This window comes from Calonectris borealis, chromosome 8, assembly GCF_964195595.1.
Source record: "Calonectris borealis chromosome 8, bCalBor7.hap1.2, whole genome shotgun sequence".
NCBI classification, from domain to species: Eukaryota; Metazoa; Chordata; class Aves; order Procellariiformes; family Procellariidae; genus Calonectris; species Calonectris borealis.
This window is the reverse complement of record NC_134319.1, coordinates 10876968-10898941: the sequence shown is the minus strand read 5'-3', so window position 1 is coordinate 10898941 and position 21974 is coordinate 10876968. Positions and strand designations below refer to the sequence as shown.

The following is a 21974-nucleotide window of genomic DNA, read 5'->3' as shown; positions in this document are numbered from 1 at the left end:
CAGAAAAGTAAGCATTCGGGACAGCCAAAACAAATGTCCCTCAAAATCTCCATCTGGGAATGGAAACAGTATGGGAAGAATTTTCAAAAAAAGGAAAAAAAAAAAAGTCCCTTCTCTTCCAAGAGCACGTTGGAGATTTTTACTCTAAAGGAAATCCCGCCAGCCGGGAGGTTTGGGTTTAAACCGACATAAAATGGTACTCACTGCTCTGCTGCTGCAGAAAGACGTGGTCGTGGGCCACGAGTGTCCCACGCACCATGGCCAAGGTGCCCACACCCCCCCGGCATCGCCCTAGGAAAAGCACCCCACGGAGGGGCACCCCACGGCACAGCACCGGGGAGGCAGCACCCAATGTCCCCCTGGGGATGTGGGGCTGGACACAAGGCCACGGCCAGAGCATGTCCTGCAGATGGCAGCACCCTCCTCAATCTACCCCCAAAACCGGTTTTAGTGGGTTTTTCCCTATTAAAAAAACCCTCAGTTTTATATTTTTTTTAATTTTAAGTTGTTATCCTCTCACCCAAGGGCACACAGGGCTGGGGCTCCTGCGCCAAGACCTTCCGTACCGGCCAGGCTCTCCAGCCAGGCTGCGCTCGCTGCTGGGAACGTGCCTGGATCTGTGAGGCATCGCCACGTCCCTGGCACCTGCGGGCAGGGGTCCGTGGACACATCTCCCAGCCCCTCGGGGAGGAGCCCATACCACCTCCTGTGCGGGGCAGGCACGAGGCAACGGTGATGGGCAGCAGGGTCAGAAACAAGAGGGTGGCTCCATGCTCTCCCATCTCTAAAAACCCCAGTGAACGGGGCTGGAGAGCCCTTGGGTCTGCTCCTGTCTGACCTGAGTTGTCCACACCACAGCACTGAGTTTGCTAGGGCTCTGCCCACCAAACAGCCAGGGGCAGAGGGCTCCTCCTGTGCCAGTGAGCTTGGCTGGGAAGGGGGCTTACCCCCAAAAAGTGGCCTCTTCCCGCTGCGACGGCAGCACGTAGCTGCTTGCCAACCCAGGACTGCGGCTGCCTCGGTGCACTTGGGGCATTGATCAGGGAGGAGCACCCCTGTTTCAGTGAGGGGATGCAGGGGGGGGTCCCAGAATCCCTGCCTCCCCGTTTGGGGGGGGCCGAGCGGCAGGATCCGCATGGCAAATGCCATACGCAGTGGTGGATGGTGTTGGGGGAAGGACTTGCTCCACGCCAGCCGAGCTCTGCTGTGCTCAGCCTGGGGGCTGGGTGGTCCCCACCCTCTTAAATCACAGTAGCAAGGGGGCCTTGAACCATATCTTGGAGGGGGGTGGACTCCTTGTCAGCGTGTGCCCCTCTAAACTGCGGCCAAGGTACCCCCCCATGCGAGGGGGTACCCATGGGTGAGGATGGTGCCCGAGGCGCCGGGCCAGCAGCCGGGCAGGTTTTGGGCAGCTGCGGCTAAAGGTGGTGCCGCTGTCCCCCCAGCAATGTCTCCTCCGTTGCATCCCGGAGAAGGAGAGCACCACGGCTTTGGCTGGGGTCAGCAGGTCGTGCCTGGCTGGAAGGGGGGTTTCTTACATTTTTTTTTTTTTTCAGCTTGGGTACATTATGCAACTGCTGTGAAATCCCTCCCTCGCCCCACGGTAAGTGGCGAGGGCAGAGCTGCTCCATGAGCTCAGCAGATCCCAGCGGAGAAATGGCTGGGCTCCCCATGCCGGGAAGGGCCCTACCGAATATTCGCCCCAGCGCCATGCTGCAGCCCCCAGGGATGGAGAAGTCCCCTGGGGACTGACCCCACTGTGTGTCCAGACCGTCCCCCGTCCCAGCTTGCACAAAGTGACCGCGAGGCCAGGAGCTGGCTGGGTGCCAGTGCTCGCCCGGGCACCAAAAGCAACCAGAATTGGGTGCCACAGCGGGGGGGAGAAGAGCAGTTGGAAGAAAAGGTCCCCAGGGACTGCCATGGGGCTTTCTGCTGCTCCCTGTGGGGGGCAAAGGGCTCCTGCATCTTCTCCTGTGCTTTCATAGACGCGGACCCCCTTGGCCATCCCACGCCGGCGCAGCAGCCAGCCCGGCATGTTGGAGAGGAGTGATCCCTGCAGCGTGTTTGCCTGGGGGGGAGCGATACCCCGGCCACCCCCCGCCCCTCCTGCGGCTGCCTTGGTGCACCAGGGTGAATAATTCCCAGGGCAGCTCCTCCTTCTGGGGCTGGATCCCCATCCCAAGGGAGGATCCCTGCTGAGCCATCCCAAAAGCAAGCATCCACCCGGGCTCCTTGCCACCCTTGCAGGGGACACCCACCCATGGACTCCCACCTTCCCGCTCCTCCAGCACTCACCCCAGGGCGTGGGGGTCCCGGTGGGCGGTGGGGGCAAGGGCCGTGGCCTGGCCTTGGCGGCGGCGGCGACGCGCGTGGGACCCAGGTGCTCTACGTAGGTGCCGGGGAAGTCGCCGCGCTCCTTGGTGAGCTCGTTGAGGCCATGGAGCCAACCCTGGGGGCTGCGCTCGTCCCCGTCCTTGTAGTCGGGGCCGGTGAGCAGCCCGGCCCTGCTGACCGTCAGCACGTCCCCGGGGCACAGCGTCAGGTCCTCCTCCGTGTCCTTCTGGTACTCGTAGAGAGCCCGGTACTGCAGCCCATCCGAGGAGGCCATGGCGATGGTGTGGTGTGGGTCACGCTGCCCGAATCCAGCCAGGCATCGGAGGGCTGGGGTGCCCGCACGGGGCAGGTATGCCGGGCTGGGGCAACGCAGCGGGGATGGGAGCGCTCCCTTCCCTGCGCACGCAGAATAAAAATCTCAGTATTGGAAAATCTCCGTGCTGGACAGCAGTTCCTGACCTCTCCAGCCCCAAAATCGCTGCGGAGCCACGCTGGTGCCTGGGGCTCGGCAGGGTTGGCTCAGGTGTGGGTAGGAAGCCTTTTCATCACTGGGGCAAATGGAGGGGAGCAAACGAGGCTAATTGGGGTGCTGGGTACAAACGTGCCATCCTCTTCTCAGCCTGGTCTCATCCGCATGGCGCTGAGCACCTCCCTCTCCCTGCCGGAGAGAAAGGCGGTGCTTTAGTGACCAAATTGCTGTCTTGACCCCATCCCCACTGCCCAGTCCCCCATCCCAGGCACCCGACGCTGGGGAGAGCCCAGCAGCTCGCTCAGCTCCGGCTTCCCAGGGAGCTCCGAGCTCCCGCCAGCAGGGCTCAGCTGCTGCATGCAAGGAAAGTACCGGCAAGAGTCTGGAAAGTAGGGCAAGAGATCACGCCACGGGTTTTTAAAATAGACATAGGTGCTGAGAAACCTCCCGCCGCACGCAGCGTCCCTCCGGCAGCTCCAGCCCGGCATCGCTACATGGAGCCAGTGGATGAAAACGAAGGATTTTCGGGTGGTTTTGGGTGGGTGGTGGTTTTTTTTTTTTTTTTCTTCTTTCTTCCTTTTTTTTTTGGTACATTTTAAAATATTCCTCCGAGACAGCCAGCTGCCTGGGGGAAAGGCTGTGCTGCTGCCAACCCGGCTTCCCACAGGACCCCACGGAGGAGGGATGGAGGGATGGATGGAGAGGGATGGATGGATGATGAGCAGCAGCCGCGGGGCCGTCCGTCCGTCCGTCCATCCATCCACCCGCCACCCAAAGCCCTCCCGCTGCTCCCCCCCCCCCCCGCCCCGCCAGCCTTACCGGGCGCGGTGGCTCCGCCGGCGGGAGCGGAGAACGGGAGCGGAGCGGAGCCAGCCCGGCCGCCCCGAGCCGCGCTCCGGCGGTGATGTCAGCGTCCCTCCTCCCCCTCTCCGGTAGCCGGGCGCCCCCCCCCGCCGCAGCGCGGCGGGGGGGGGGGGCGCCCGGCTACCGGGGAGGGGAGGGGGAACTGTAGGAGTAGGTGGATGATTTCATGCCCAGATGCAGCATCTCTGCTCCCAAAATGCTTCCTCTGGGGGTGGAGACCCCCCATCTGTGGGTCTCCATCCATCCTTAGGGATGCTAAAGGACAGGGAAGGACCAGCACTGCCCCCCCGCCCCATACCAGCCCACCCACAGAGGACCCCATCTTTTAGCTGGGATCAAAAACATGCACAAGACAGGCAGGAGCTGAATCCCAGCGCAGGGATGCTCCAGTTGCTCACTCTCCTCCTGAGTATTTTCCCAGAAATATTCCCTAGACCTGAGGTAAGGGCTGGGCACCCCATAAACCAGCGCAGGGCGATGCTGCAAGAGCTCCCGCATGCAGCAAGGCTCCTTAAATTTAATGAGGCAACAGTTAAAATATAACAGGGCAGAGAACTTGGAGGGGGCTGGCAGGGCTCATATGGAAAGGGCCAAGCTCGCCACAGTGGGCACACGCATTCACCAGCCTGTGGCAACAGCAGTGCCGTCACATGCAACAAGAGCATCAGTTCTCAGCTCACTTCCAGCCGAGGGACACCCATGCTGGGGGTGCCTCTGCCCTGAGGTGGTTCATGTCTCAGTGAGTCTCAGCAGAGCCAGTTACACTGGGGCATGGACGAGCTGTCCCAATATTTGATTGTTTGTGGGGCACGGCGAGGTTGATGTGATGTTCCCAGAGGTTCAGAGGCTTGGGGGTTTGTTTCTTAAGCCTTGCTTCTCACGCTGACTTCTCCAAACTGGCAGTTGCTCCTTGTCTTTGCCGCAGGTTGGGCATCCTAAAAATAGATGGTACCTAAAACACGAGCTCTGAGAAATGCACTCTGGCTGAATCCAGGCCAGTGCTGGAGCAGTGCAGGGGCGGCATGGGGGGGCACCCCAGATGCCGGGGGAGGGCTGGGAAAACTGAGGAAACTGAGGCATGGAGGCCAGCAGAGCAATGCAGGAGATATACGGCCCTTCTCACCCATAATTTCAGCAAACTCCCCCCTCCTTTCCCTGCAGCGCGTGGCCTGACCATGCAGCACAGCAGCATCCCGAGGGATTTCATCCCAGCTGCATTTCCCCAGGCAGCACGCAGCCCCCGCTGCCGGCTTTCGGGGACGAAAAGGGCTTTTTCTCTCCCTCATCCCATTTCTGCTGGCACCGTGCTGCTGCCGCGATGGAGCCAGATTCAGCTGCAAACAGCCAGGCGCTGCCTTCCCCTCACGCCGTGCTTCCCTGCACTGGGCTGCCCCAGTCGTGTCCCCTGTGGGGCACTGGGGATGATGGGGTTTTGCTGAGTGCCTAAAGCCCTGCTTGGTCTCCCCAGCCTGTCCCACAGGGGCTGTCAAGCCAAACAGGGCTGGGCATGGTGCCAGCACTCTAGGGGCTGCCTGGGGAAAGGCAAGGAGGTGTTTTCCTCCTGGGAGAGGATTAGAGTTGGGCAGGCTGGTGGGTACATCACTATCTGATACTACCACCCATCCTATCCTAGGATCAATCCTATATACAGGCCAGGAATTGACGCAGTTCCAGGGCTCCGGGGCAGGGGAACACCCTGGTACGACATCCACCATCTCCCCTTCCCAGGCTGCTGCGTGGAATCCCTCCTTCCCAGCAGTACGCATCTTCCTGTCCTGATGTGCCTCAAGGTCCCCAAACCCAAAGGCACCATCTCCTGCTGGACCCAAGTCCCCTTGCCCCCCACCACCGGATGGGTCCGAGCATCACCCCAGCCCTCCCCAGCATGGCCAGCTCCTGTCCCGGGCCCCTCCTCGTTGCTTGCCTCCAGACATCCCCCAGCCCTCAGAGCACCCTTACCCCCTACTCCAGCTGCACTGCAGCAGGATCATTCCCCAAACTCCCCCATCCTGTGTTACCTGCACACTGTTAATTTAACACCCCACCTCACTCCAGCCCGGAGATGGGCACATCCCCCAGGATGAGCAGAGAGCCCTCAGGGAGCACTCTATGAAGAAGTAAAAGGTGCTTCAGGCCTTCACTGCTATTTATTGAGCAAGCAGAGGAGCTGCCTGTCAGGCCCTAATTAGCTACAGATCCTTCCTCGTTTGCTTAATGAGCAGCACTCATTGCAGTGAGAGCTTTGCCTTTGACTTGACTGGCCTTTGCTTTCCTGCAGGGTGTGCAGGAGGAGGCATCCTTGCACCTTGCACCCCACATTCCCCTTCAAGCCCCCTTTGCTCACCGTCTGTACAGCCCGGGATGGGGCTATGGGGGGCAGAGCGACACGTCTCCTTGCTGGGGTCCCCATGTCCTGCTGCAAGCCCCTCTCCTCTCTTGGCCGGAGGGACAGCCCTTGGTGGGAGCGTCTTCAGGGGATGCTCGGCAAGCAGTGCCTCAGCTGCCCGTCCCGGCCTTCCCAAAGCGACAGGGGCGGCCCCGCTGCTCCCCTCTTTGCTTCGGGGGCTGCCCAGCGCCATCCCGCCCAGCCCCAAGATGTGCCGGCCTCGCTCGCCCTGTGCTTCCCGGCAGCGGCCGGGGGAAGTTAGCCACACGGCTGTGAATAAATAGAGCATAAATAGAGTTGTTAATGTGCCTGGCTGGAGTAAGTGAGGCTGCGAAACTGGGCTGAGCCCTTCCCAGCTGGAGAAATCGGAGAGAAACAATGTTTGATTTCCGCTGACATTTCAGAGTCGGCTTTTTTGGTTTCATCTGTTTCCCCCCTTCGGAGGGGGCCACGCTTTGCTTTCTCTTCTCTCTAAGAACAGGAAAACTCCCTCTCTCTTGGTGTTCTCCCAGTGTGCCCAGGAGCGAGCTCTGGCCTCTGTGGGTTTTGGTTTAGGAAGCGCCAAGTGCTTCTTCAAACCTCCCAGCGCGGCGCCCGCGGGCAGCCGGGAGCCGCTCGCTCCTATGGCCACGCTCTGCCACCGCCGCCGAGCTGCCCGGCTGGGCTGGGGCTACCCCCGACCTGAGGAGGGAGAGGCTGGAAAAAACCCGAGGAACGTAAGGAAAGGCTCAGGCACTGCCCGGGGCTGGCGCTGGGGCTCTTTCCTGCACCTCTCTGCAGGGTTGAAGCTTCACAGCACAGTGGGTGCCAGGAGAGAGACAGCAGTGCCAGGCAGGGCATCCCGGCACAGCACCGGGACGGACAGCCCCTCAACGCTGCCTCCCTGGGCAGGGGGTGCCAGCGCAGCCTGGCACGGAGCCCGGAGCTGGGCTACGTCCTGCACCCTGGCCCGTGGCAGGAGAAAGCTCCATCAACCGGGCGGCCCTGGCCATCCTTGCTGGTGAGACAACGGCGAAGGCTTCGCAGCCCGGCTCTCTCTGCAGCAGCCCCCAGAGCATCAGTGCTCGGGCATGGGGTTGTCCTGATGTGACCCCACGGCGCAGCCCTCCGCAGCCCCGAACCCACCTGACTTGGCTTTACAGCAGCTGGTGCCTCGGCATGGCCCTTGGTAATTAATTTGGGAGGGATTTGCCAGCCTGGACACATGTGAGAAACAAGAAAATGTTATCTGGAGGGGCACGGGCAGGTGGCCAGCGGCCGGGGGGACTCGCTGTGGGGGGTAAATGCATGGGAAGAAGCTCAGCCCGATACACAGGCAGGGAGATGTCATCGAGCCCTTCTTTAATTGCATTATTAACACACAGCTAGGAACAGCATCATGATTAAAATCAGCTACGTAAGGCGCAGGGCCGGATCCTTACCCTGAGGGGCTCACACCGGGGGGGTGCACTGCTGGGACATGCTTGCAGCACTGCTTATCACCCCCGTATTTACACCCCGGGCCCCGCATGGCACCAGATGGGGCAGATCCCCTTTCTTCTACTCAAGTTGTGGTTTTGCACATAGCCACGGAAATGGGGCTTATCACCCCCGAAGTGGGAGCTGCAGCCGCAGGGAAATCGGTGCAGTCCCACCGCCCGGTCCCTCCCAGGGCGGGGGAATCGGTGATTTCCGCAGTTCTCCGGCCAAAATGCTTTGAGTCCTTTCGAAGCTGAGAACTGAAATATTTCATTTTCAAGATGTCAAAAACTTTTGGCTCCTGTAGATTTTCATTTCTCCCCAGCAGAGGGAGGGAAGTGAGGAATTGGGCACAAATCGGCAACATTCAGTAACTTCCACCTGCAAATCTGAAGGCAGTTTCATCTCTGGCACTTGCAGTGTGTCCACCCATCCACCACTCTCCAGGCGACCGGACGCCGGACAGACAGCTGGACAGATGCTGCCAGCTCAAAACATGCACGTGAAAGCCCTTTGCAAGGGGCTCACCTGGTTGGGGCTACTCCGAAATCCCGTCAAGCCCAGGCTGGTCTGGTCTCCACGGCTGGCCCTGCTTGGGGCTTGTTACCCGATGCTTTACCAGGAGGGAAACCGAGGCACGGGGGGGAGGTCCCCTGTGCTGAGTCCCTGTGGATGGCATTAAGCCAAGCAAGCCCAGCTCAGCTCAGCGCCTACCTGGCCTTGCTCGCTGGCAGATTGCTCAGGCTCGTTAGCAATTGCTAATCCACGCAGGGGGTGAGCAGGCTCCAGCAAGCCCCGCTGGCAGGAGGGCTGCCGGGGCGCCCCGTGCCCCGCTGGGTGCGAGATGTTAGTTTAGGTTCCCCCCCACCTATTCCCAAGCAGATGCTTCGTTAGCATTGCAGGCTAATTTGCCTGTACAGAGGAATTGATGGCTGCTCTGAAATGCCTCCTCCGAGCACCCGGCAGCTGCCTGCACCGCCTGGCTGGAGCCCTGGGCGGGAGGGTCCCGAGGCAGGGCAGGGGGGGACGGGAAGGCCATGCCTGCAGTGAGCCCAGCCGCTAACCGGAGGATGCCAAGGCCCGGGATCACCAGCAGGGTGGGAATTCAGCACCTGAACACTCAAAATGCAAACACGAACTGGAAGAGGCATGAGGCTGGGAGCAGGGCTTGCAGCTTTTCCTTGAAGAAAAGCCCAGGGAGGGGTTTTCGGTGCAGACGGCGTGGCCGGATCCTGACACCAGACACGTGCCTGGCTCCCACACTCCCCCAGGCATGGGCTAGCGGCTGGGCTGGGGACAGAGGACCTCGGGGGTGACCGCTTGTGGCCACTTTCCTGCTGTCAGCCTCCCAGGGCCGAGCGGCTGGGGAGGAGCTGTGCTACCCACGCCCCAGTAAGAGGCATTCCTGCGCTCCGGGGAAGGGGATGCTCGGGGTCCAGCCGGGCTGTGTGTGGGGATGGGGACAGCGGGCAGGTGGCAGGGCCCTGCTGGGCAAGGAGGGACACGGGAATGTCACGGGGCTTGTCCTGCTGTGGTCAGGCCAGGCCTTCCTGGAGAGCCAGAAAATCCAGCCCCGGCTCCCTAATGGGGCTCGGATGGGCAATGCTGGGGAGTGGCCAAACCCCAGGCTGCGGCGCCAGGCGCTGGGGAGGCAAATGCAGCAGCCTGTGGCTCATCCTTTGATTTTTCCTGTGGCTGGGAACAATTGGGAATGAGAGCAAGTATTTACATATTTGCCAAAAATTATTTTTGGGATGGGGGGATTGTGTGCAGCTAATAAGGTCAGGCTGGGATGGGGCAACTGTTGGGAGAGGGGCAATACAATGGGGGTCTTCATTCACATTTAGGGGGCAGCGGTCCCCCTTCGGGAGAGGGATGAAGGCTCAGCCCCTCTCTCCGAGCGGCTTCGTGGCAGCTGGGCTCACACCGCTGGACAGGCAGCTGCTGCAGGCAAGGGCTGGGGCTGCAGGCAGCGAGGGGGAAAGGGTTAAACCCCCCGGCTCCAGCACAGGTTGCATTAATACCCAGGGTGCCTGGGAGGGTTGAAGGCTTCCCCCAAATGCCACTGGGCTTTGGCTGAAGCCCAACGGGGCTGACTTCATCTTGCTGAAATGTATCATTATGGCCAGGCAGGGAATTTGCTGCGGGGTTTCGGGGGAGCCGGGTGCGGAGCTGAGTGTGCCGAGCACCCAGAGCCTGTGTTTGCTGCCTGCTGTTGCGGGATGAGGGCTCCTCAGCCTCCTGTATCACTCCTCAGTTTGATGACAAGCTGAAGGAGCAATGGTGGGTGCTGGGTCCTCGAGACCCTGCCCCAAAGCCATGCTGGATGGGTGAGGATCACCCCCACGGTCAGGCCTGGGGACGCAGCATCCCGCCGTGCTCTCTTTGGCTCCCTGCTGCAGCCCCACTCCAGGGAAACCAGCCCTGCTTCAAAGCATCTTTCCAAAGAAAATCACTTTTGGCAGCCCTTAGGCAATGGCAGGTCTCCGCTGACCTGCTCCAGTGCTGGCATCTGTTTTTTGCTGGCGGGGGACACAGCAGGGTGACAGCAGGACCGTCCTCTCCTGCTGTCACCCTGCTGTGTCCCCCGCCAGCAAAAATCTACCTCATTGCGCAACAGTTAGGGACGGCTCGTAAATCTTTGGCTTTTCCTTTGCAAAGTGCCTCGCACGGCCGTTCCCCTGTGCCCCCCCTTCTGTTTTGGCCCAGGAGGTTGGAGATTTGGGATTTGGAGAGATCCCTGCCCGAGCGGTCCTGGGCAGTGGGGCCGGCAGCGCACCCACAGCATCAGCCCGGGAAGATGGGGTGACTCAACCATGGTCGTGCCAGGAGTGGGTGGCAGAGGGGGGCTGTGACCCGTGGGGCTGTCCGTGGCTGGAAAATCCCAAGCACAGAGCCCAGCACTGCTGCCGAGCGCCTGCAGAGGAGGGCAGCGGGGTGGCACCCCCGCCACGGCTGCAGCATCCGCCATAGGGTGAAGCCCCCCCAGGACTTATACTCTTGCCCCCCAAAGCCCTCATGCTGGGGGTGCCAGCCTCCTGCTCCGTGGGGCTCTGTTGAGTGGGGACATAGGCAGGGGCACGTGTGTGGGCCCCGCGAGGGCTGTCAGCTCACAGCAGCAGCAGCACGACAGGGACATTATACCCCCCACCCCACGCCAAGAGGCCGCGGCGATGGGCGCAGGCAGCAGCCGGCTGGGCTACCCGGGTTCCCCCGGGCGGGCGGCTCCGGCGGCAGAGGGCAGCAAGCCACCAGGCACCCAGGGGCACGCGTGGCTTCGCCACCCCCAGGGGGTGGCCCCGGCGGGGGCCGGGCCGGGCGGGGCGGGGGGGCTCCAGCGGCGGAGGCGGCCCCGGGGCCGCGCCCGCTTTAAAGGGCGGCGGCGGCGGGGTGGGGACGGCAGTGCGGTCGGGGCGGGCTGGGTCGGGGCTGTGGGACCTGCTCTGCACTCAGGTAGGCTGGGTTCGGCGTTTCGGGGAGTGGACCCCGTGGCTGCACCCCATCTGCCCGTGGGGAGCACCCAGACTCCCTTGGAGGGGGGCTAAGCCCCGCTCGCAGGAGGGCAGCGGCTGTGCCAGGGTGGGGGCTCCTCCTGATAACCTCTCTCTGCTCTCCCCAGCGCAAAAATGGGGTGCTTCACCTTTATCAAGGTCATGATGATCCTCTTCAACCTGGCCATATTTGTAAGTGCACCCCAGCTGCTGCCTCTGCCCGGGGGGCCCGAGCCTGGCAGCCCCCCCTGGCTGCCCTGGGGAACTGGGATGAAGGGCTGGGGTCTGTGGGAGCAGCTCCTGGGGAGCACCCTGAACTGGGCATGGAGTGGGTGAAGTCTGCCCGTGTGGGCTCTCCTGCCCCTCCGTGTCCCTTCTGTGGGGGATGGAGTGGGAGATGTTGGGCGTTGGTGGGACTCATGCTCCTGGGACCTCGGTGGGGTGCGAGAGCTGGTCTCTGGCCCCAGGCTGAGAACTTAACCATGTGGGGGTCTCTAGCTCTGGCCAAGGCCCAGGGGACCATGCTGGGCTCTGGGGACGGTGGCTGTTGCATCAGCCACCCATGTCCCTCCTTGTGCTGAAGCTCTGGCAGAGGGTGCTGGGTGCCCTAGAGCAGGGGGGTTTGCTGGGTCCCTGCCTGGGGGACTCCGTCCCAGGGCAATGGGTAGTGCAGCTCCTGAGAGCCACCCTGGCTCTGCAGGAGCAATGGAGCCACCTGGAAGGGGGTGCGGTGGGATATAGCCTTGGGAAGGGGAGGTGCAGAGCCCCCAGGCTCGCCCTGCCGAAGCATGCCCTCCTTAAAGCTCCTGCTGGGACTCGGGGCTGGTGGGGAAGGTCGAGTGGGTGGAGGGCAGGGCTGGGGCAGCCCTGAGCTGCCCTTGCCGGGAGCGTGTGAGTGTCTGAGGCCGAGGGCTGCTCAGCCGCTGCCCCGGGTGAGCGGGCAGCTTCCCTGGCTGGAGGAACTCGTGATGGTGGCCAGCGTCCAAACCGGCTGCGTGTTGCCCCTCTGGGACCAGGGAGCGGCCCGAGGTGCCGCTGGCTTGGCCGCCCTGCACGAGGGTTACTGCCCCACTGCTGGCACTGAAACCCCTTGGGCTGGGGAAGGGGGCAGCTGCGACGCCGCAGCTGGGGGTGTGCTGGTGGTGGGGTGTGTTTCGGGGTAGTGACCCATCCGGCTGCCCCAAGCCTTTGGTGGCAACGCCTTGAGCTGCCCTCAGTGGCCACAAAGTCTTGCTTTGGCATGGTGACAACTTGCAGAGGGGAGAAATACCTGTGCCGGCACCTTCCCCAAAGCCCAGATCTCTGCCTGGCTGGGAGCTGACGTTGTCTCTCTCCTCCCAGCTTGGTGGCGGGACCCTCCTGGGAGTTGGCATCTGGGTCACAGTAGATGGACAGTCGTTCCTGGATATATTTGGGTCGCTCTCCTCTAGCGTCCTGCAGGTTGTGAATGTGAGCTACTTCCTCATCGCCATTGGTGCCATCCTGCTGGTAATTGGCTTCCTCGGGTGCTACGGCGCCCAGAGGGACAGCAAGTGTCTCCTGATGATGGTATGGACTTGGCTTATCTCCTTATCAAGCCTTATTTGAGCTGGGTCTCTGGTGGGGGTGGTCTGAGGGATAGATTTCTCTATGGAGATGTCCTCCTTGGATGTTGCCATATGGTGAAAGTCTGGGTGGACCTTGGAAAGGCAGTGCTGGAACCAAAGTCTGCCCTGGGCAAGGGTGAGAGGAAGCAGAAGCTGGTGCTGAGCAGAGGTCTCTCCTGGAGCATGTCCGGAGAGGTCAGCCCCATGCAGATGGAGGGCTGGAGGACCCCAAGGTTATGCTGCTTCTGCCTTGGAGCAGAGCTGAAGGCATTGAGACAGGGCTTGAACCCTGAGGGAGGGTCCTGCTGGCCCTTGGGAAGCAGATGGGCTCCTGGGGGCCCTGTGGACTCTGGCTGTTGCTTTGACCTCCCTCCCCTTGCTGTATCCTAGTTCTTCTCGGTGGTGCTGATCATCTTTATTGCCGAAGTTGCTGCTGCCGTGGTGGCTCTGGTCTACACAAGTCTTGTGAGTGGCATATCTGAGTCTTGAGTTGGGCTAATCTGGGACCTATCCTACCCCTTGGGAAAACAGGAGACTCTAGGGCTGGCAGTGCTGCCCACGGATGGGGAAGCTGAGAGGTGGGCGCTGCTGCAGGAGGAAGGGATGCCAGTCCCTGCCAGCACCAGCTACATGGGCAGGCTGGGGCAGCCTGGCCGGGATGAGGATGGTGGGAACAGGGATTCCCATTGCCCTAAAGAAATGAGGGTTATGGTACAAGTTTTGCCCGTTTCTTCCTTTCAAACCCCTTAGTCCAGTACCAGCCTAGGCTTGACACCTCCCCACCTCTGCTGGTAGGAGCCACATGGGAGAGGAAGTCCTAATGCTGCATGCTAAGCAAACTCAACCCCTTATTAGGCACCTGAGAAACCACCTGGGGGGAAAGGTGACTTTGCCTCATTAGGCACTGGGGAAGTCAACCGCAGGGCAAACGTCATTCCTGGCTCCCTCAGTTATGCTGCTTATCAGATGACTCACTGGTCATAAGTGGCCTCGGTGCCATAAAGCACTGGTTAGTGGGGAAGAAGGGGCCAAGCTGTCCTCAGGCCAAAGGGACGAGGTGTGCCGTGCTCCTGGCCATGCTAGGTCTGCTTGGTTTCCTCACCATGGGCTGAGACCAGTATGGGGGCTCTCGGCTCTGTGGTGCTCCTCAGGACCTTCTCTGATGGTGTTTCTCTGCCTCTTCTTCCAGGCAGAGACGCTGCTGACAGCCGTGGTGACCCCTGTCCTGAAGGAGAAGTACGGGGCAGATATGAAATTCACTCACATCTGGAACGTCACCATGAATGAGGTGCGCTGAGCCCTGGGGCCTGCACCTGTGGGTCAGGATGGTCCCAGCACAGGCTTGGTGGTGCATACCCGGGTGGGCCAGCGGGGTGGGAATGGGGACACCATTGCAATCCTGGATCCACCATCACCACCCCATCAGCTTCCCAGGTGCCTGGGACCTACCCGTTTGGGATCTAGTGGTCCTGCGGCTGGGGTGAGAGCTGTACATGCTGGAGTGTGGGGCAAAATCCTGGTCCCAGGAGCGCCCCCGCCCCGAGCTGGGTTTTGCTGGGTGACCCCCTCCATGGGGCAACGGGGTCCAGACTGTGTCTGACCCAGGAGGGAGACCTGCAGGATGCTCTCTTCATCCCTTCCTCTCTCTCCCTCTTAGGTCCATTGCTGTGGCCTGAATAACTACACAGACTTCACCGACTCCCCCTGGTATAAGGAAAAGGGAACCTACCCGGAGCCCTGCTGTAAGGACCTGCAGCCCTGCAACAACACGCTCGCCGCAGAAAGTGACGTCCAGGTACGGATGCGCCGGCGGCTCTTGCCTTCTGGCAAAGCGTGGTTTGGGGTGTGCCCTGGCACGGGGAGGGAGACCCGTCCTGTAGCTCCAGCCCCGGCTTTGGACGTGGCGGTGCCATGAGCTTCAAGTCCTGGGGGATGCTGTGGTGGCCTTGGCTTGTCCCTGGTGGAGACAAGCAAAGCTGCTACCATTGCTCTGGTCCTAAAGGGAGCTCTGCAGCAGGGTGGCATGCCTGGGGCTGAGCACGAACCCAGGCACCACTCTGCATTTTTGGGTGATTTCCCCGCCTCTTTCCCTCCTCCCCCCCAATACTGTGCTTGGGCCTGAGAAGTGGCTGAGAAGAGTTGCCCCCTGAAGCCCCCAAACCTTCTCCATGGCCGTGCAGCTCTAGGCTGGAGAACCATACCTCCCTTTCTGGGGATGTTGTGCCCCAGAGGTTGGGGGATCTCTACCCCTTGCTCGTCCTCACCTGCGTGGTTGCCTCCTGCAGGGTTGTTTCCATCAGATCTTGGAAGAAATCAAGACGAACGCAGGTGTGGTGGGTGGCGTGGCAGCCGGCATCGCTGCCTTGGAGGTGAGTGCCTGAGCATCGCTGTGCCGCCGCCTCCTCCTTGTACCCGGAGGTGAGCGGTGCGGCTGGGACCGGCCTCGGTGGCCGAGGGACTGCAGGGGGCTGGTGCAGCCCCATGGACCACCATCTGCCCCACGGTGGCTACTGAGCTTTCTTCCCTGGGCACACCTGGCTATTCCTCCTTGTGTGCGCTGGGGGTGGATGCTACGGGCTGTGACCCAAACCCAAACTGGGGTGGGGTGCTTAGGGGGGGCTGACTTGCCTCTTGCTGCCCACAGATCGCAGCCATGGCGGTTTCCATGTACCTGTACTGCGAGCTGGATCAGAAATGACCCCATGAGGCAGGAGGATGATCTGCCCCCCCCCCATGCTGGGGTGCGCCCGTGGTGTGCCGTGCTTTCGGGGGACGTCATCGCTCCCTGGACCTGATGCTGTCCTGTGCACTGTGATTTATAGCTGCGTTTTGATCTACTGAGCTGGGATCTGTAGAGTTCATGTGTATATTTTTATACTGATATGGCACACTGAGGCTGTATATAGAGATTGGGGGGTTTTTTGAAGGGGGGTGGCAGGGGGGAAGCTGCTTGGTCTGCTTGGCCGATGCCGGCAGGAGACAAAGCGGCACAGGGGCCGATCAGGGCTGCTGATCTGGCAGGGGCACAGCGATGTCTTGATTAAACCCTTGCAGACCTGTACTGTTCCTCTCCCACGCTGTCCCCACTGTGTCCCTGTGCGGGGGTGGCAGGGCAGGGGGCTGGCACTGGGTTGACGCATCCCCCCCTGCATCCCTCCATTGAACTGCCAGGGTGTTGTAGGTGGTAACTACACCCTCACAGGGGGATGTATCTAACCCTACACCCATTTTTCTGCCAGCCCTGACCCTGTCACCGTGTTGTCCCCTGAAAGAGGTGCTGGCTGGTCTGTCCCTGCCCTGGCATGAAGACAGCCCTGTCGGTCCCTGGCCCTGCAGTGGCTGGGGCTGCCCTGTACCCCCTGTCATTTCATGGCTGAGCCCCTCTCCATGCTGTAAAGAAAAATAAATAAATTTTTCATCTTGGATACAAATTATTTTCTGGAGTTGATCTCGGTGCTGCCTTCAATAAATAGCCTCTGCCTTGCCTTCCCCCCCCACGAGCCCCATGCAGGCAGCACAGCCCTGCCCGCAGCCTGCCTGCCCTCCCTCCGCCGCGGCTCCTCACCTGCTCGGGTGCTTTGAAACAAGCAGCCCGGTGTTTGCAGAACAGCCGGGGAGCCGGGGGGGGGCTACCATCAGCCTTGCCAACCCGCCCTGCCCTCCGCAGGACCTGCCGCTCGCTCAGCAATGCACCAGCTTGGTGTGAAAGGCAGGGCTGGCTCTGGGGGGGGTTGTACTGGTGCCTGTATCCCGAAGAACCCGAAATGGGGTGGTGAGGGGGAGCGGGTCCTGCCAGCCCCATCTCCATCCCAGTGTTGTCCCACACCGCCCATATCATGCACCCACAGTCCCTCTGTGTGTGGGATGTTGGGGGGACAAAGGCAGGACGGGGGGGTTTCCAGCCACCCCCTTTCCCCAGCATCGCTCCCTCCCTGCCTTTTGCACCACCCCACCTTGAGCATCCACTCGCTGTGCCTCAGTTTCCCCATGTCAAAAGCGAGGCCAAGGCAGGTGGTTTGGAGGGTGGGTGTTGTTGAGGGCTGCTTCACCCCATTTTTGACATGAGGCTCCCCACCTCCCTGTTTGTGGGGCAGACTGCGAGGGCTGTGGGGCAGCCGCGGTGAAGGACGGGGCGATCAGCAGCGGGGCAGGAGGCCAGTGTGCAAACAGCCTCCCCGCGCACCGCCTCGCTCCGTGCCCGCCATGGCACCCCCTTATCAGCTTCTGCACTGGGTACGGGGCTGCACCGGAGCACTGCTGTGGCCCCTCAGGGTCCAGCATCTCCCCTGCGCCATCCAGCACCCAGCATGCTGGCGGGAGCAGCCGGGTGGCAGCGGGATGGGCATGGGGACCTGCTCCCCACCCTGGGTGACTCAGCCCCGGGGACGTGGGTTCTGGCCCTGCCCCACCGCAACGCGTACGGTGAAGCTGCCAGCAAATGGCCTCCTCTTCCTCCTCCTCGCTGGATGGGTGAAGGTCCCAGTTCTACCATAAACTAATGACCTCATGGGTGACGTCAGGGCTTTTATTCCTTTTTTCCCTCTCTGAGCACACGGGAGCCGCCTGGACCCTGGCGCTGCCCAAATCCCTTCCCGGAGGTGTTGTGATGCCCAGGAGCTGTGCCGGTGCCAAATAGCACCAAGCACTGCCGGTTGGCACTGAGCTGGGCACCGCTGGGCACGCCTGGCCTGGCCGTATCCCCCTCTGCTCCTCTTTTTGGGGCTGCCTTGCACAGCCAGCTCCTTCTGCCATCACCCCCATGGGGTGGAGCAGGCTCGGGGGTGATGCCCGGCCGGAGGCTCCCGGCTTTGCACCTCTTCCCTGCTGCAGGGTTTCTCCCGGACAGGGCAGGCAGTTTCTGTGGTGCTGAGTTTTGGCAACAACTCTGCAAACACCGGCTTTGTTCCTCCCCTCCGCCTGCTGAGGAAACTCGAAGGACCAGTTCCTCCTCCCGGGTGTGATTTCTCCCCATCGCCCTCCCCGGTTCTTGGCTCCCTTGGCAGCCGAAGGGCAGCAGTGGGGCAGCGGGGGGTAAACCAGGCTGGTGCAGCCTCCCCTGTGCTCCCACTGGGCCCCTGCCCTCTGCTTCCCACTGCCCAGGCACCGCCGGAGCTTTGGGGCTCCCCGGAGTCAACCCCATCCCAGCTGGTCCCCCACCAGCCCCGGGACTCACCCCAGCCCACCACCCATCCCCACCAACCCATGTGGGTGCCACCAGGCATCTCTGCACCTTGTAACCCTTAGACTTGCCTGATTCCCGCAGACTGGTGCCTGGCAGCACCCCAAAAGCTGACAGTTGTGCTGTCAGAGTGGGAGGCCAAAAAGTCCCCAGGGTTACGTGGTTCCTTATTGCCCCTGGAAGGGCGTCCTTGGGCTCGAGGTGCCTGAGCAGCTGTCATGACGGGGTGTTTCTGCCGGGGTGGGGGTTCCTCTTTTCCACCCGTGACACAGGGTGGGGGAGAGCAGGAGGGTAAAGTCTCCCTGGCAGGGACTGCAGGCAAGCGGGCAGCGCCCAGCCGCCTGCCAGAGCCCGGGTCACTGCTGCCTCCGGCCACGCACCCCCTGATGCTCCCCGGTCCATGCGTTGTGCCCCGCTCCTCTCCACGGTGGGCAATAACCCCTGTGCGGGTGCCGACCAGCCTGGCCAGCCAGCGTGGGCAGAAACCCTCCGGGATGGGAGAGCCGGCGGGAGCGAAGGGAAGAGTGGCTGAGCCCGGGAGCAGACTTTGCTTTTCTCCTGGGTCTGGTTTGCCCCTCTCCTGCTGGGGAGGTGATGAGGATGGTGGGGAGAGACCTGGTTGTGCGGGGGGACGCTGGGCAGCAGAGCCGGGGTCACTGTCAGGACCGGGCTCAGCAAACAGGCGGCATTTCGTCCCTGTGCTCCGGGGTTTGCTCTGTACAGGGAAACCGGGGTGCACACAGACCCCCGCCCACCCGGAGCCCCTGGGAGCGGTGTGGCACCTCCGGCCTCATCCTGTCTGCTGAGGCCCCACAAACCCCCATGCGATGGGCACCAGCCCAATGCCACTGTATTGCCCCCTCCTGCAGCAGCCTTGGACCTTCTCCCTGTGGGAAACAGCCACTTTCGGAGCCCACGCGGAGAATTTCCCCCTGCTTGGGGAACGGGATGGCTCAAGGCTGAGCTGCTCCCTCGGCGGCGATAAGGGGCTGGTGCGTGGGCTGGAGGCTGGGCTGGGTGGGGTGGATCCGGCCCCCCGGCAGCCTCCTGCTGGGTGGTGTGTTTAGCATCCCCGTGGGCACCGGGTGGGAAAAATGAGGGGCTGGACCCCCCCGGCCATATGGGGAAGGCGGATACCTGAAGAGCTCCCTTTCACCCCTGGCAGCCCCATAGTGTGCTGGCTCAGGTGTTGCCCCGCCATGATGGGTGCCATGCATGGGCCAAAGTTCCAGGAGATTTGCAGGGCGCGTTCGCCACCAGCATCACCTGCCCAGGGGCACAACGGGCAAAACCCTGCGTGGCAGAGGAGTGTGTGCTGGCAGGGAGCGGGCAGCGCTCAGCGCTTCAGCAAACGAACTGCCTCCTCCCTCCTGGGAATTAGTTTTGGTGGGGGACAGGGTCATCATGAGCGGGAGGAGGAATCGCAGCTCTTCGGGTTTGTGCTGGTAAAGGGAGTGAATGGGAAGCAAAAGCAAACTCATCCGGCATCAGCTGTCCAAGGAGTGCCCGCTGCGGGGGTTTTCCCCCCGCCCGCTGTAACAGCCTGGCCAGGACGTTCCCGGATCGGGGAGGAGAGGACATCCTTGAAGGGCATGAGCTGGCCCAGGGGAAGAAGTGAGGCAATGCACCCTTTCCGCAACACAGCCTTCCTCCCTGGCTCCCCTTCTCCTCCTCTCCTCCCTGCCCCAGAGATAAACCATCCTGCGTGCCCACCCAGCCCCAAGGGTGCTTTCTGGGCAGCTCTGTGCCCCGGTTATTTGTCGGGATATCAGAGGAGGCGATGGAAGGGCTATTCAAAAGGGAGCAGGCAGTAGCTGACATTGAACCTGGAGAGTTAATCATTAACGCCGCGCCAGGCAGGACACGGCGTAATAACCATCACAGCAACAATCCCGGGTACCCAGTTGAAGATTAATTCGCTGCCAGGCTTTGTGAGGTCCGGGCAGAGGAGGTGGCAGCCCCGCGCCGGGAGGCGCAGCAGAGGGTGGGGACAGGGACAGGCTGGGCACAGGGGAGGGACCCCCCGCAGCCGGGACCAAGGGGAGAAGCCAAGCAGAGCCCCTTCCTGGGAGCGGTTTGGGCACCTCGGCATTGCAGGTTTCTTTATAAAGCAGAGGATGCTGAAAATTGGGGATCAGCTCCCTGAGCTGGGAGGCAATGGCTTGGGCACAGCGTCACTGCCTCCCTCCCACGCAGGGATGGGGACGGGGCCAGCACGCCCGAGGCACTGGGGTGCTGAGATTCCTCTGTTGGAGACGACTGTGTCTGTTATCCCGGAGGACGCCGGCTGGAGGACGCTTCCCTCTATCTGTGGGGCACAGAGGGACCGATGTGCCATGGGAAGGGTCAGCCTGGACCTTGTCTCCCACATCCCAGCCTATCGTCAGAGCACGGGGACTCCCCGCTCCCCCAGCACAGAGATCCCGGCCAAACAAGCATAATGCGTAAAAATAACCCCCACCAGAAATGATGCAAAATTCCCCTTCCCCCCACCAAGCTCCTGAAAGGTCAAGTTTCATGCCAAGGCTATTTTGCTTTTGTTTAATTATCAGCCAGCTCCTGGGACGCGGAGCAGCCCGGACAGGTTCTCTTTTGAACGGCTGCACAAAAGAGGGAGGCCGGGCTGCAGGGGGGCTGCGCGGGGCGGGCGAGACCTGGGAACCCACAACATGGGCAGCACGTGCTAAACCTGGTGCCACGTGGGGCCGAGACGTGGGAGCCGGCGGGTTGGGCTTCCCAGGCAGGGCAGGCGATGGGCCAGTCGCCCGGCCAGCTCCCGGACACCCGGGGATGCTCCAGCAGCTCTGGGCTGAACCAGGAGGTGAACAGGACCCCGAGAAAGGGCAGGATGGGGAGCTCCCCAGGACAGAGCTCCTTCAGACAATGAACCTCCACATCACCATCACCCAGGGGGGACGAGCCAAAGCTCTCCATCAGCCTGGCACAGGCAACTCCCCTTTGAGGGGGTTAATCTGCTTCTAGCATCATCCCTCCATTTCTGGTTTGCCCCTCTCCTGCTGGAGATGCTCCTATAAACGCAGCAGTTTGCAAACACCAGTTCCTCCAGCTGGGCAAGATGTGGTCTCAAACCTGAGCCCACATCACCCTGCAGGGCTCTGCCCATGGGCATCAGTCCCAGCGGCCAGATCCTGCCCTCGCCCACGGTGCCTTGGCAAGGGCTCAGCGCCGCAGGGTTTGCCCTCGGCAGGAGGCAGATGTGGGCGGGGAGGCTGAGAGGTGAGAGCCCACTCCGGCACCACCAAGCAAAGCTCCTGGAGCTGGGGAAAAGCCTCTGGCAAGGGGGTGCACCCCCAAAAGCTGTGCCTGGCCCCGGGGAAAGGGTGGGAGTCACCAAGGAAGAAGCCCAGCCTGGCCGCAGGGAGTGGGCAGCGGAGCAGGGGGCAGCCGGTACGGGATGCAGGTCACAGCTGGTCCGTGCCAGTGACCAGCACCCTCCCATCGCAGTTTTGTTTGGGTCCTGTGGTCCCTGGCCCAGAAACGGGTGCACCCACAGCCCTCCCAAGGCTCCCTGCCCCATGGGGGCAGAAATTTTGAGAGGTCTCTTGGGCCTCCTGCCAAAGGCACCCACACAGGGCTGACCCAGAGGCTCTGCGGCTCTTTTTTCTCACTGCAGGACCAAGCCGGCTCCTCACTTGGCTTCGCTTCACCCCTGCCCGCACCCACCCCCGGGGGGATGAGCGAAGGCTGCTGCGCTCCAGAGTGGTTTTGCTGGAGGTCCCTCCTGCAGCCCCTGCTTTTGCTTTGCCATGCCCGGCCACAACCAGGCAGGGGCTGAACAGCTCCGGAGCAGCGTGGGGGGAGGCTGGCTCTGCTGTGGCACGACATGAATTGTCAGGTCTCAGCTCCAACTGTGGCTGGTTGCTGTCAGGGGCCTGCTCCCCTCCAGCTACAATGTCCCTTCCTTCTGCTGTGACCTTGGGTAGGGGGTCCTTATTCCAGGACCCCATTTCCCTCAAAGGAACGAAACCCAAATCCCCCAGAGAGAGGCCCGAAATACAGCCCAGCCCTGCGGGGCTCAGACTGCTGGATGGCGGGTGCAAGCACCGGGGCTGTCTTCTCACTGCCCCCACCCCAGGACGAGCAGCCGCTTCACCCTGCTGACCCCCACGGGGACACCAAGCCGGGAGAGGAGGGCCACAGGCCTGTATTTCTCAGGGGACGGCAGCCGGAGGTGCTGGGGGGAGCG

The 21974-nt window shown here is 62.0% G+C and overlaps 2 protein-coding genes across 2 annotated transcripts in view; one reads left to right on the top strand and one right to left on the bottom strand.

The window, feature by feature from the left end:
• PIK3R3 (phosphoinositide-3-kinase regulatory subunit 3) overlaps window positions 1-3760 on the bottom strand; it is a 79563-nt gene extending 75803 nt beyond the window's left edge. Inside the window, exons 1-2 of the mRNA XM_075155856.1 lie at window positions 3623-3760; window positions 2296-2992 (exon numbers count right to left, since the gene is read on the bottom strand). Of these exons, the coding sequence (XP_075011957.1) occupies window positions 2296-2608 (313 nt within the window). The 5' untranslated portion in view covers window positions 2609-2992; window positions 3623-3760. The remainder of the gene's footprint in view (window positions 1-2295; window positions 2993-3622) is intronic.
• A 7376-nt stretch (window positions 3761-11136) lies between these two features.
• Window positions 11137-16014, top strand: TSPAN1 (tetraspanin 1). Its single transcript, XM_075157042.1, has 7 exons — window positions 11137-11194; window positions 12344-12550; window positions 12979-13053; window positions 13778-13876; window positions 14246-14383; window positions 14874-14957; window positions 15233-16014. The coding sequence occupies exons 1-7, from the start codon at window positions 11138-11140 to the stop codon at window positions 15284-15286; spliced, it is 714 nt and encodes a 237-aa protein (XP_075013143.1). The 5' UTR covers window position 11137; the 3' UTR covers window positions 15287-16014.
• Window positions 16015-21974: the final 5960 nt, after the last annotated feature.

Coding starts and splice junctions, on each gene's coding strand:
- TSPAN1 (XM_075157042.1), top strand. CDS start 11,138: ATGGGGTGCTTCACCTTTATCAAGGTCATGATGATCCTCTTCAACCTG. Junction 12,551..12,978: donor GCAAGTGTCTCCTGATGATG/GTATGGACTTGG, acceptor GCTGTATCCTAG/TTCTTCTCGGTGGTGCTGAT. Junction 13,877..14,245: donor GGAACGTCACCATGAATGAG/GTGCGCTGAGCC, acceptor TCTCCCTCTTAG/GTCCATTGCTGTGGCCTGAA.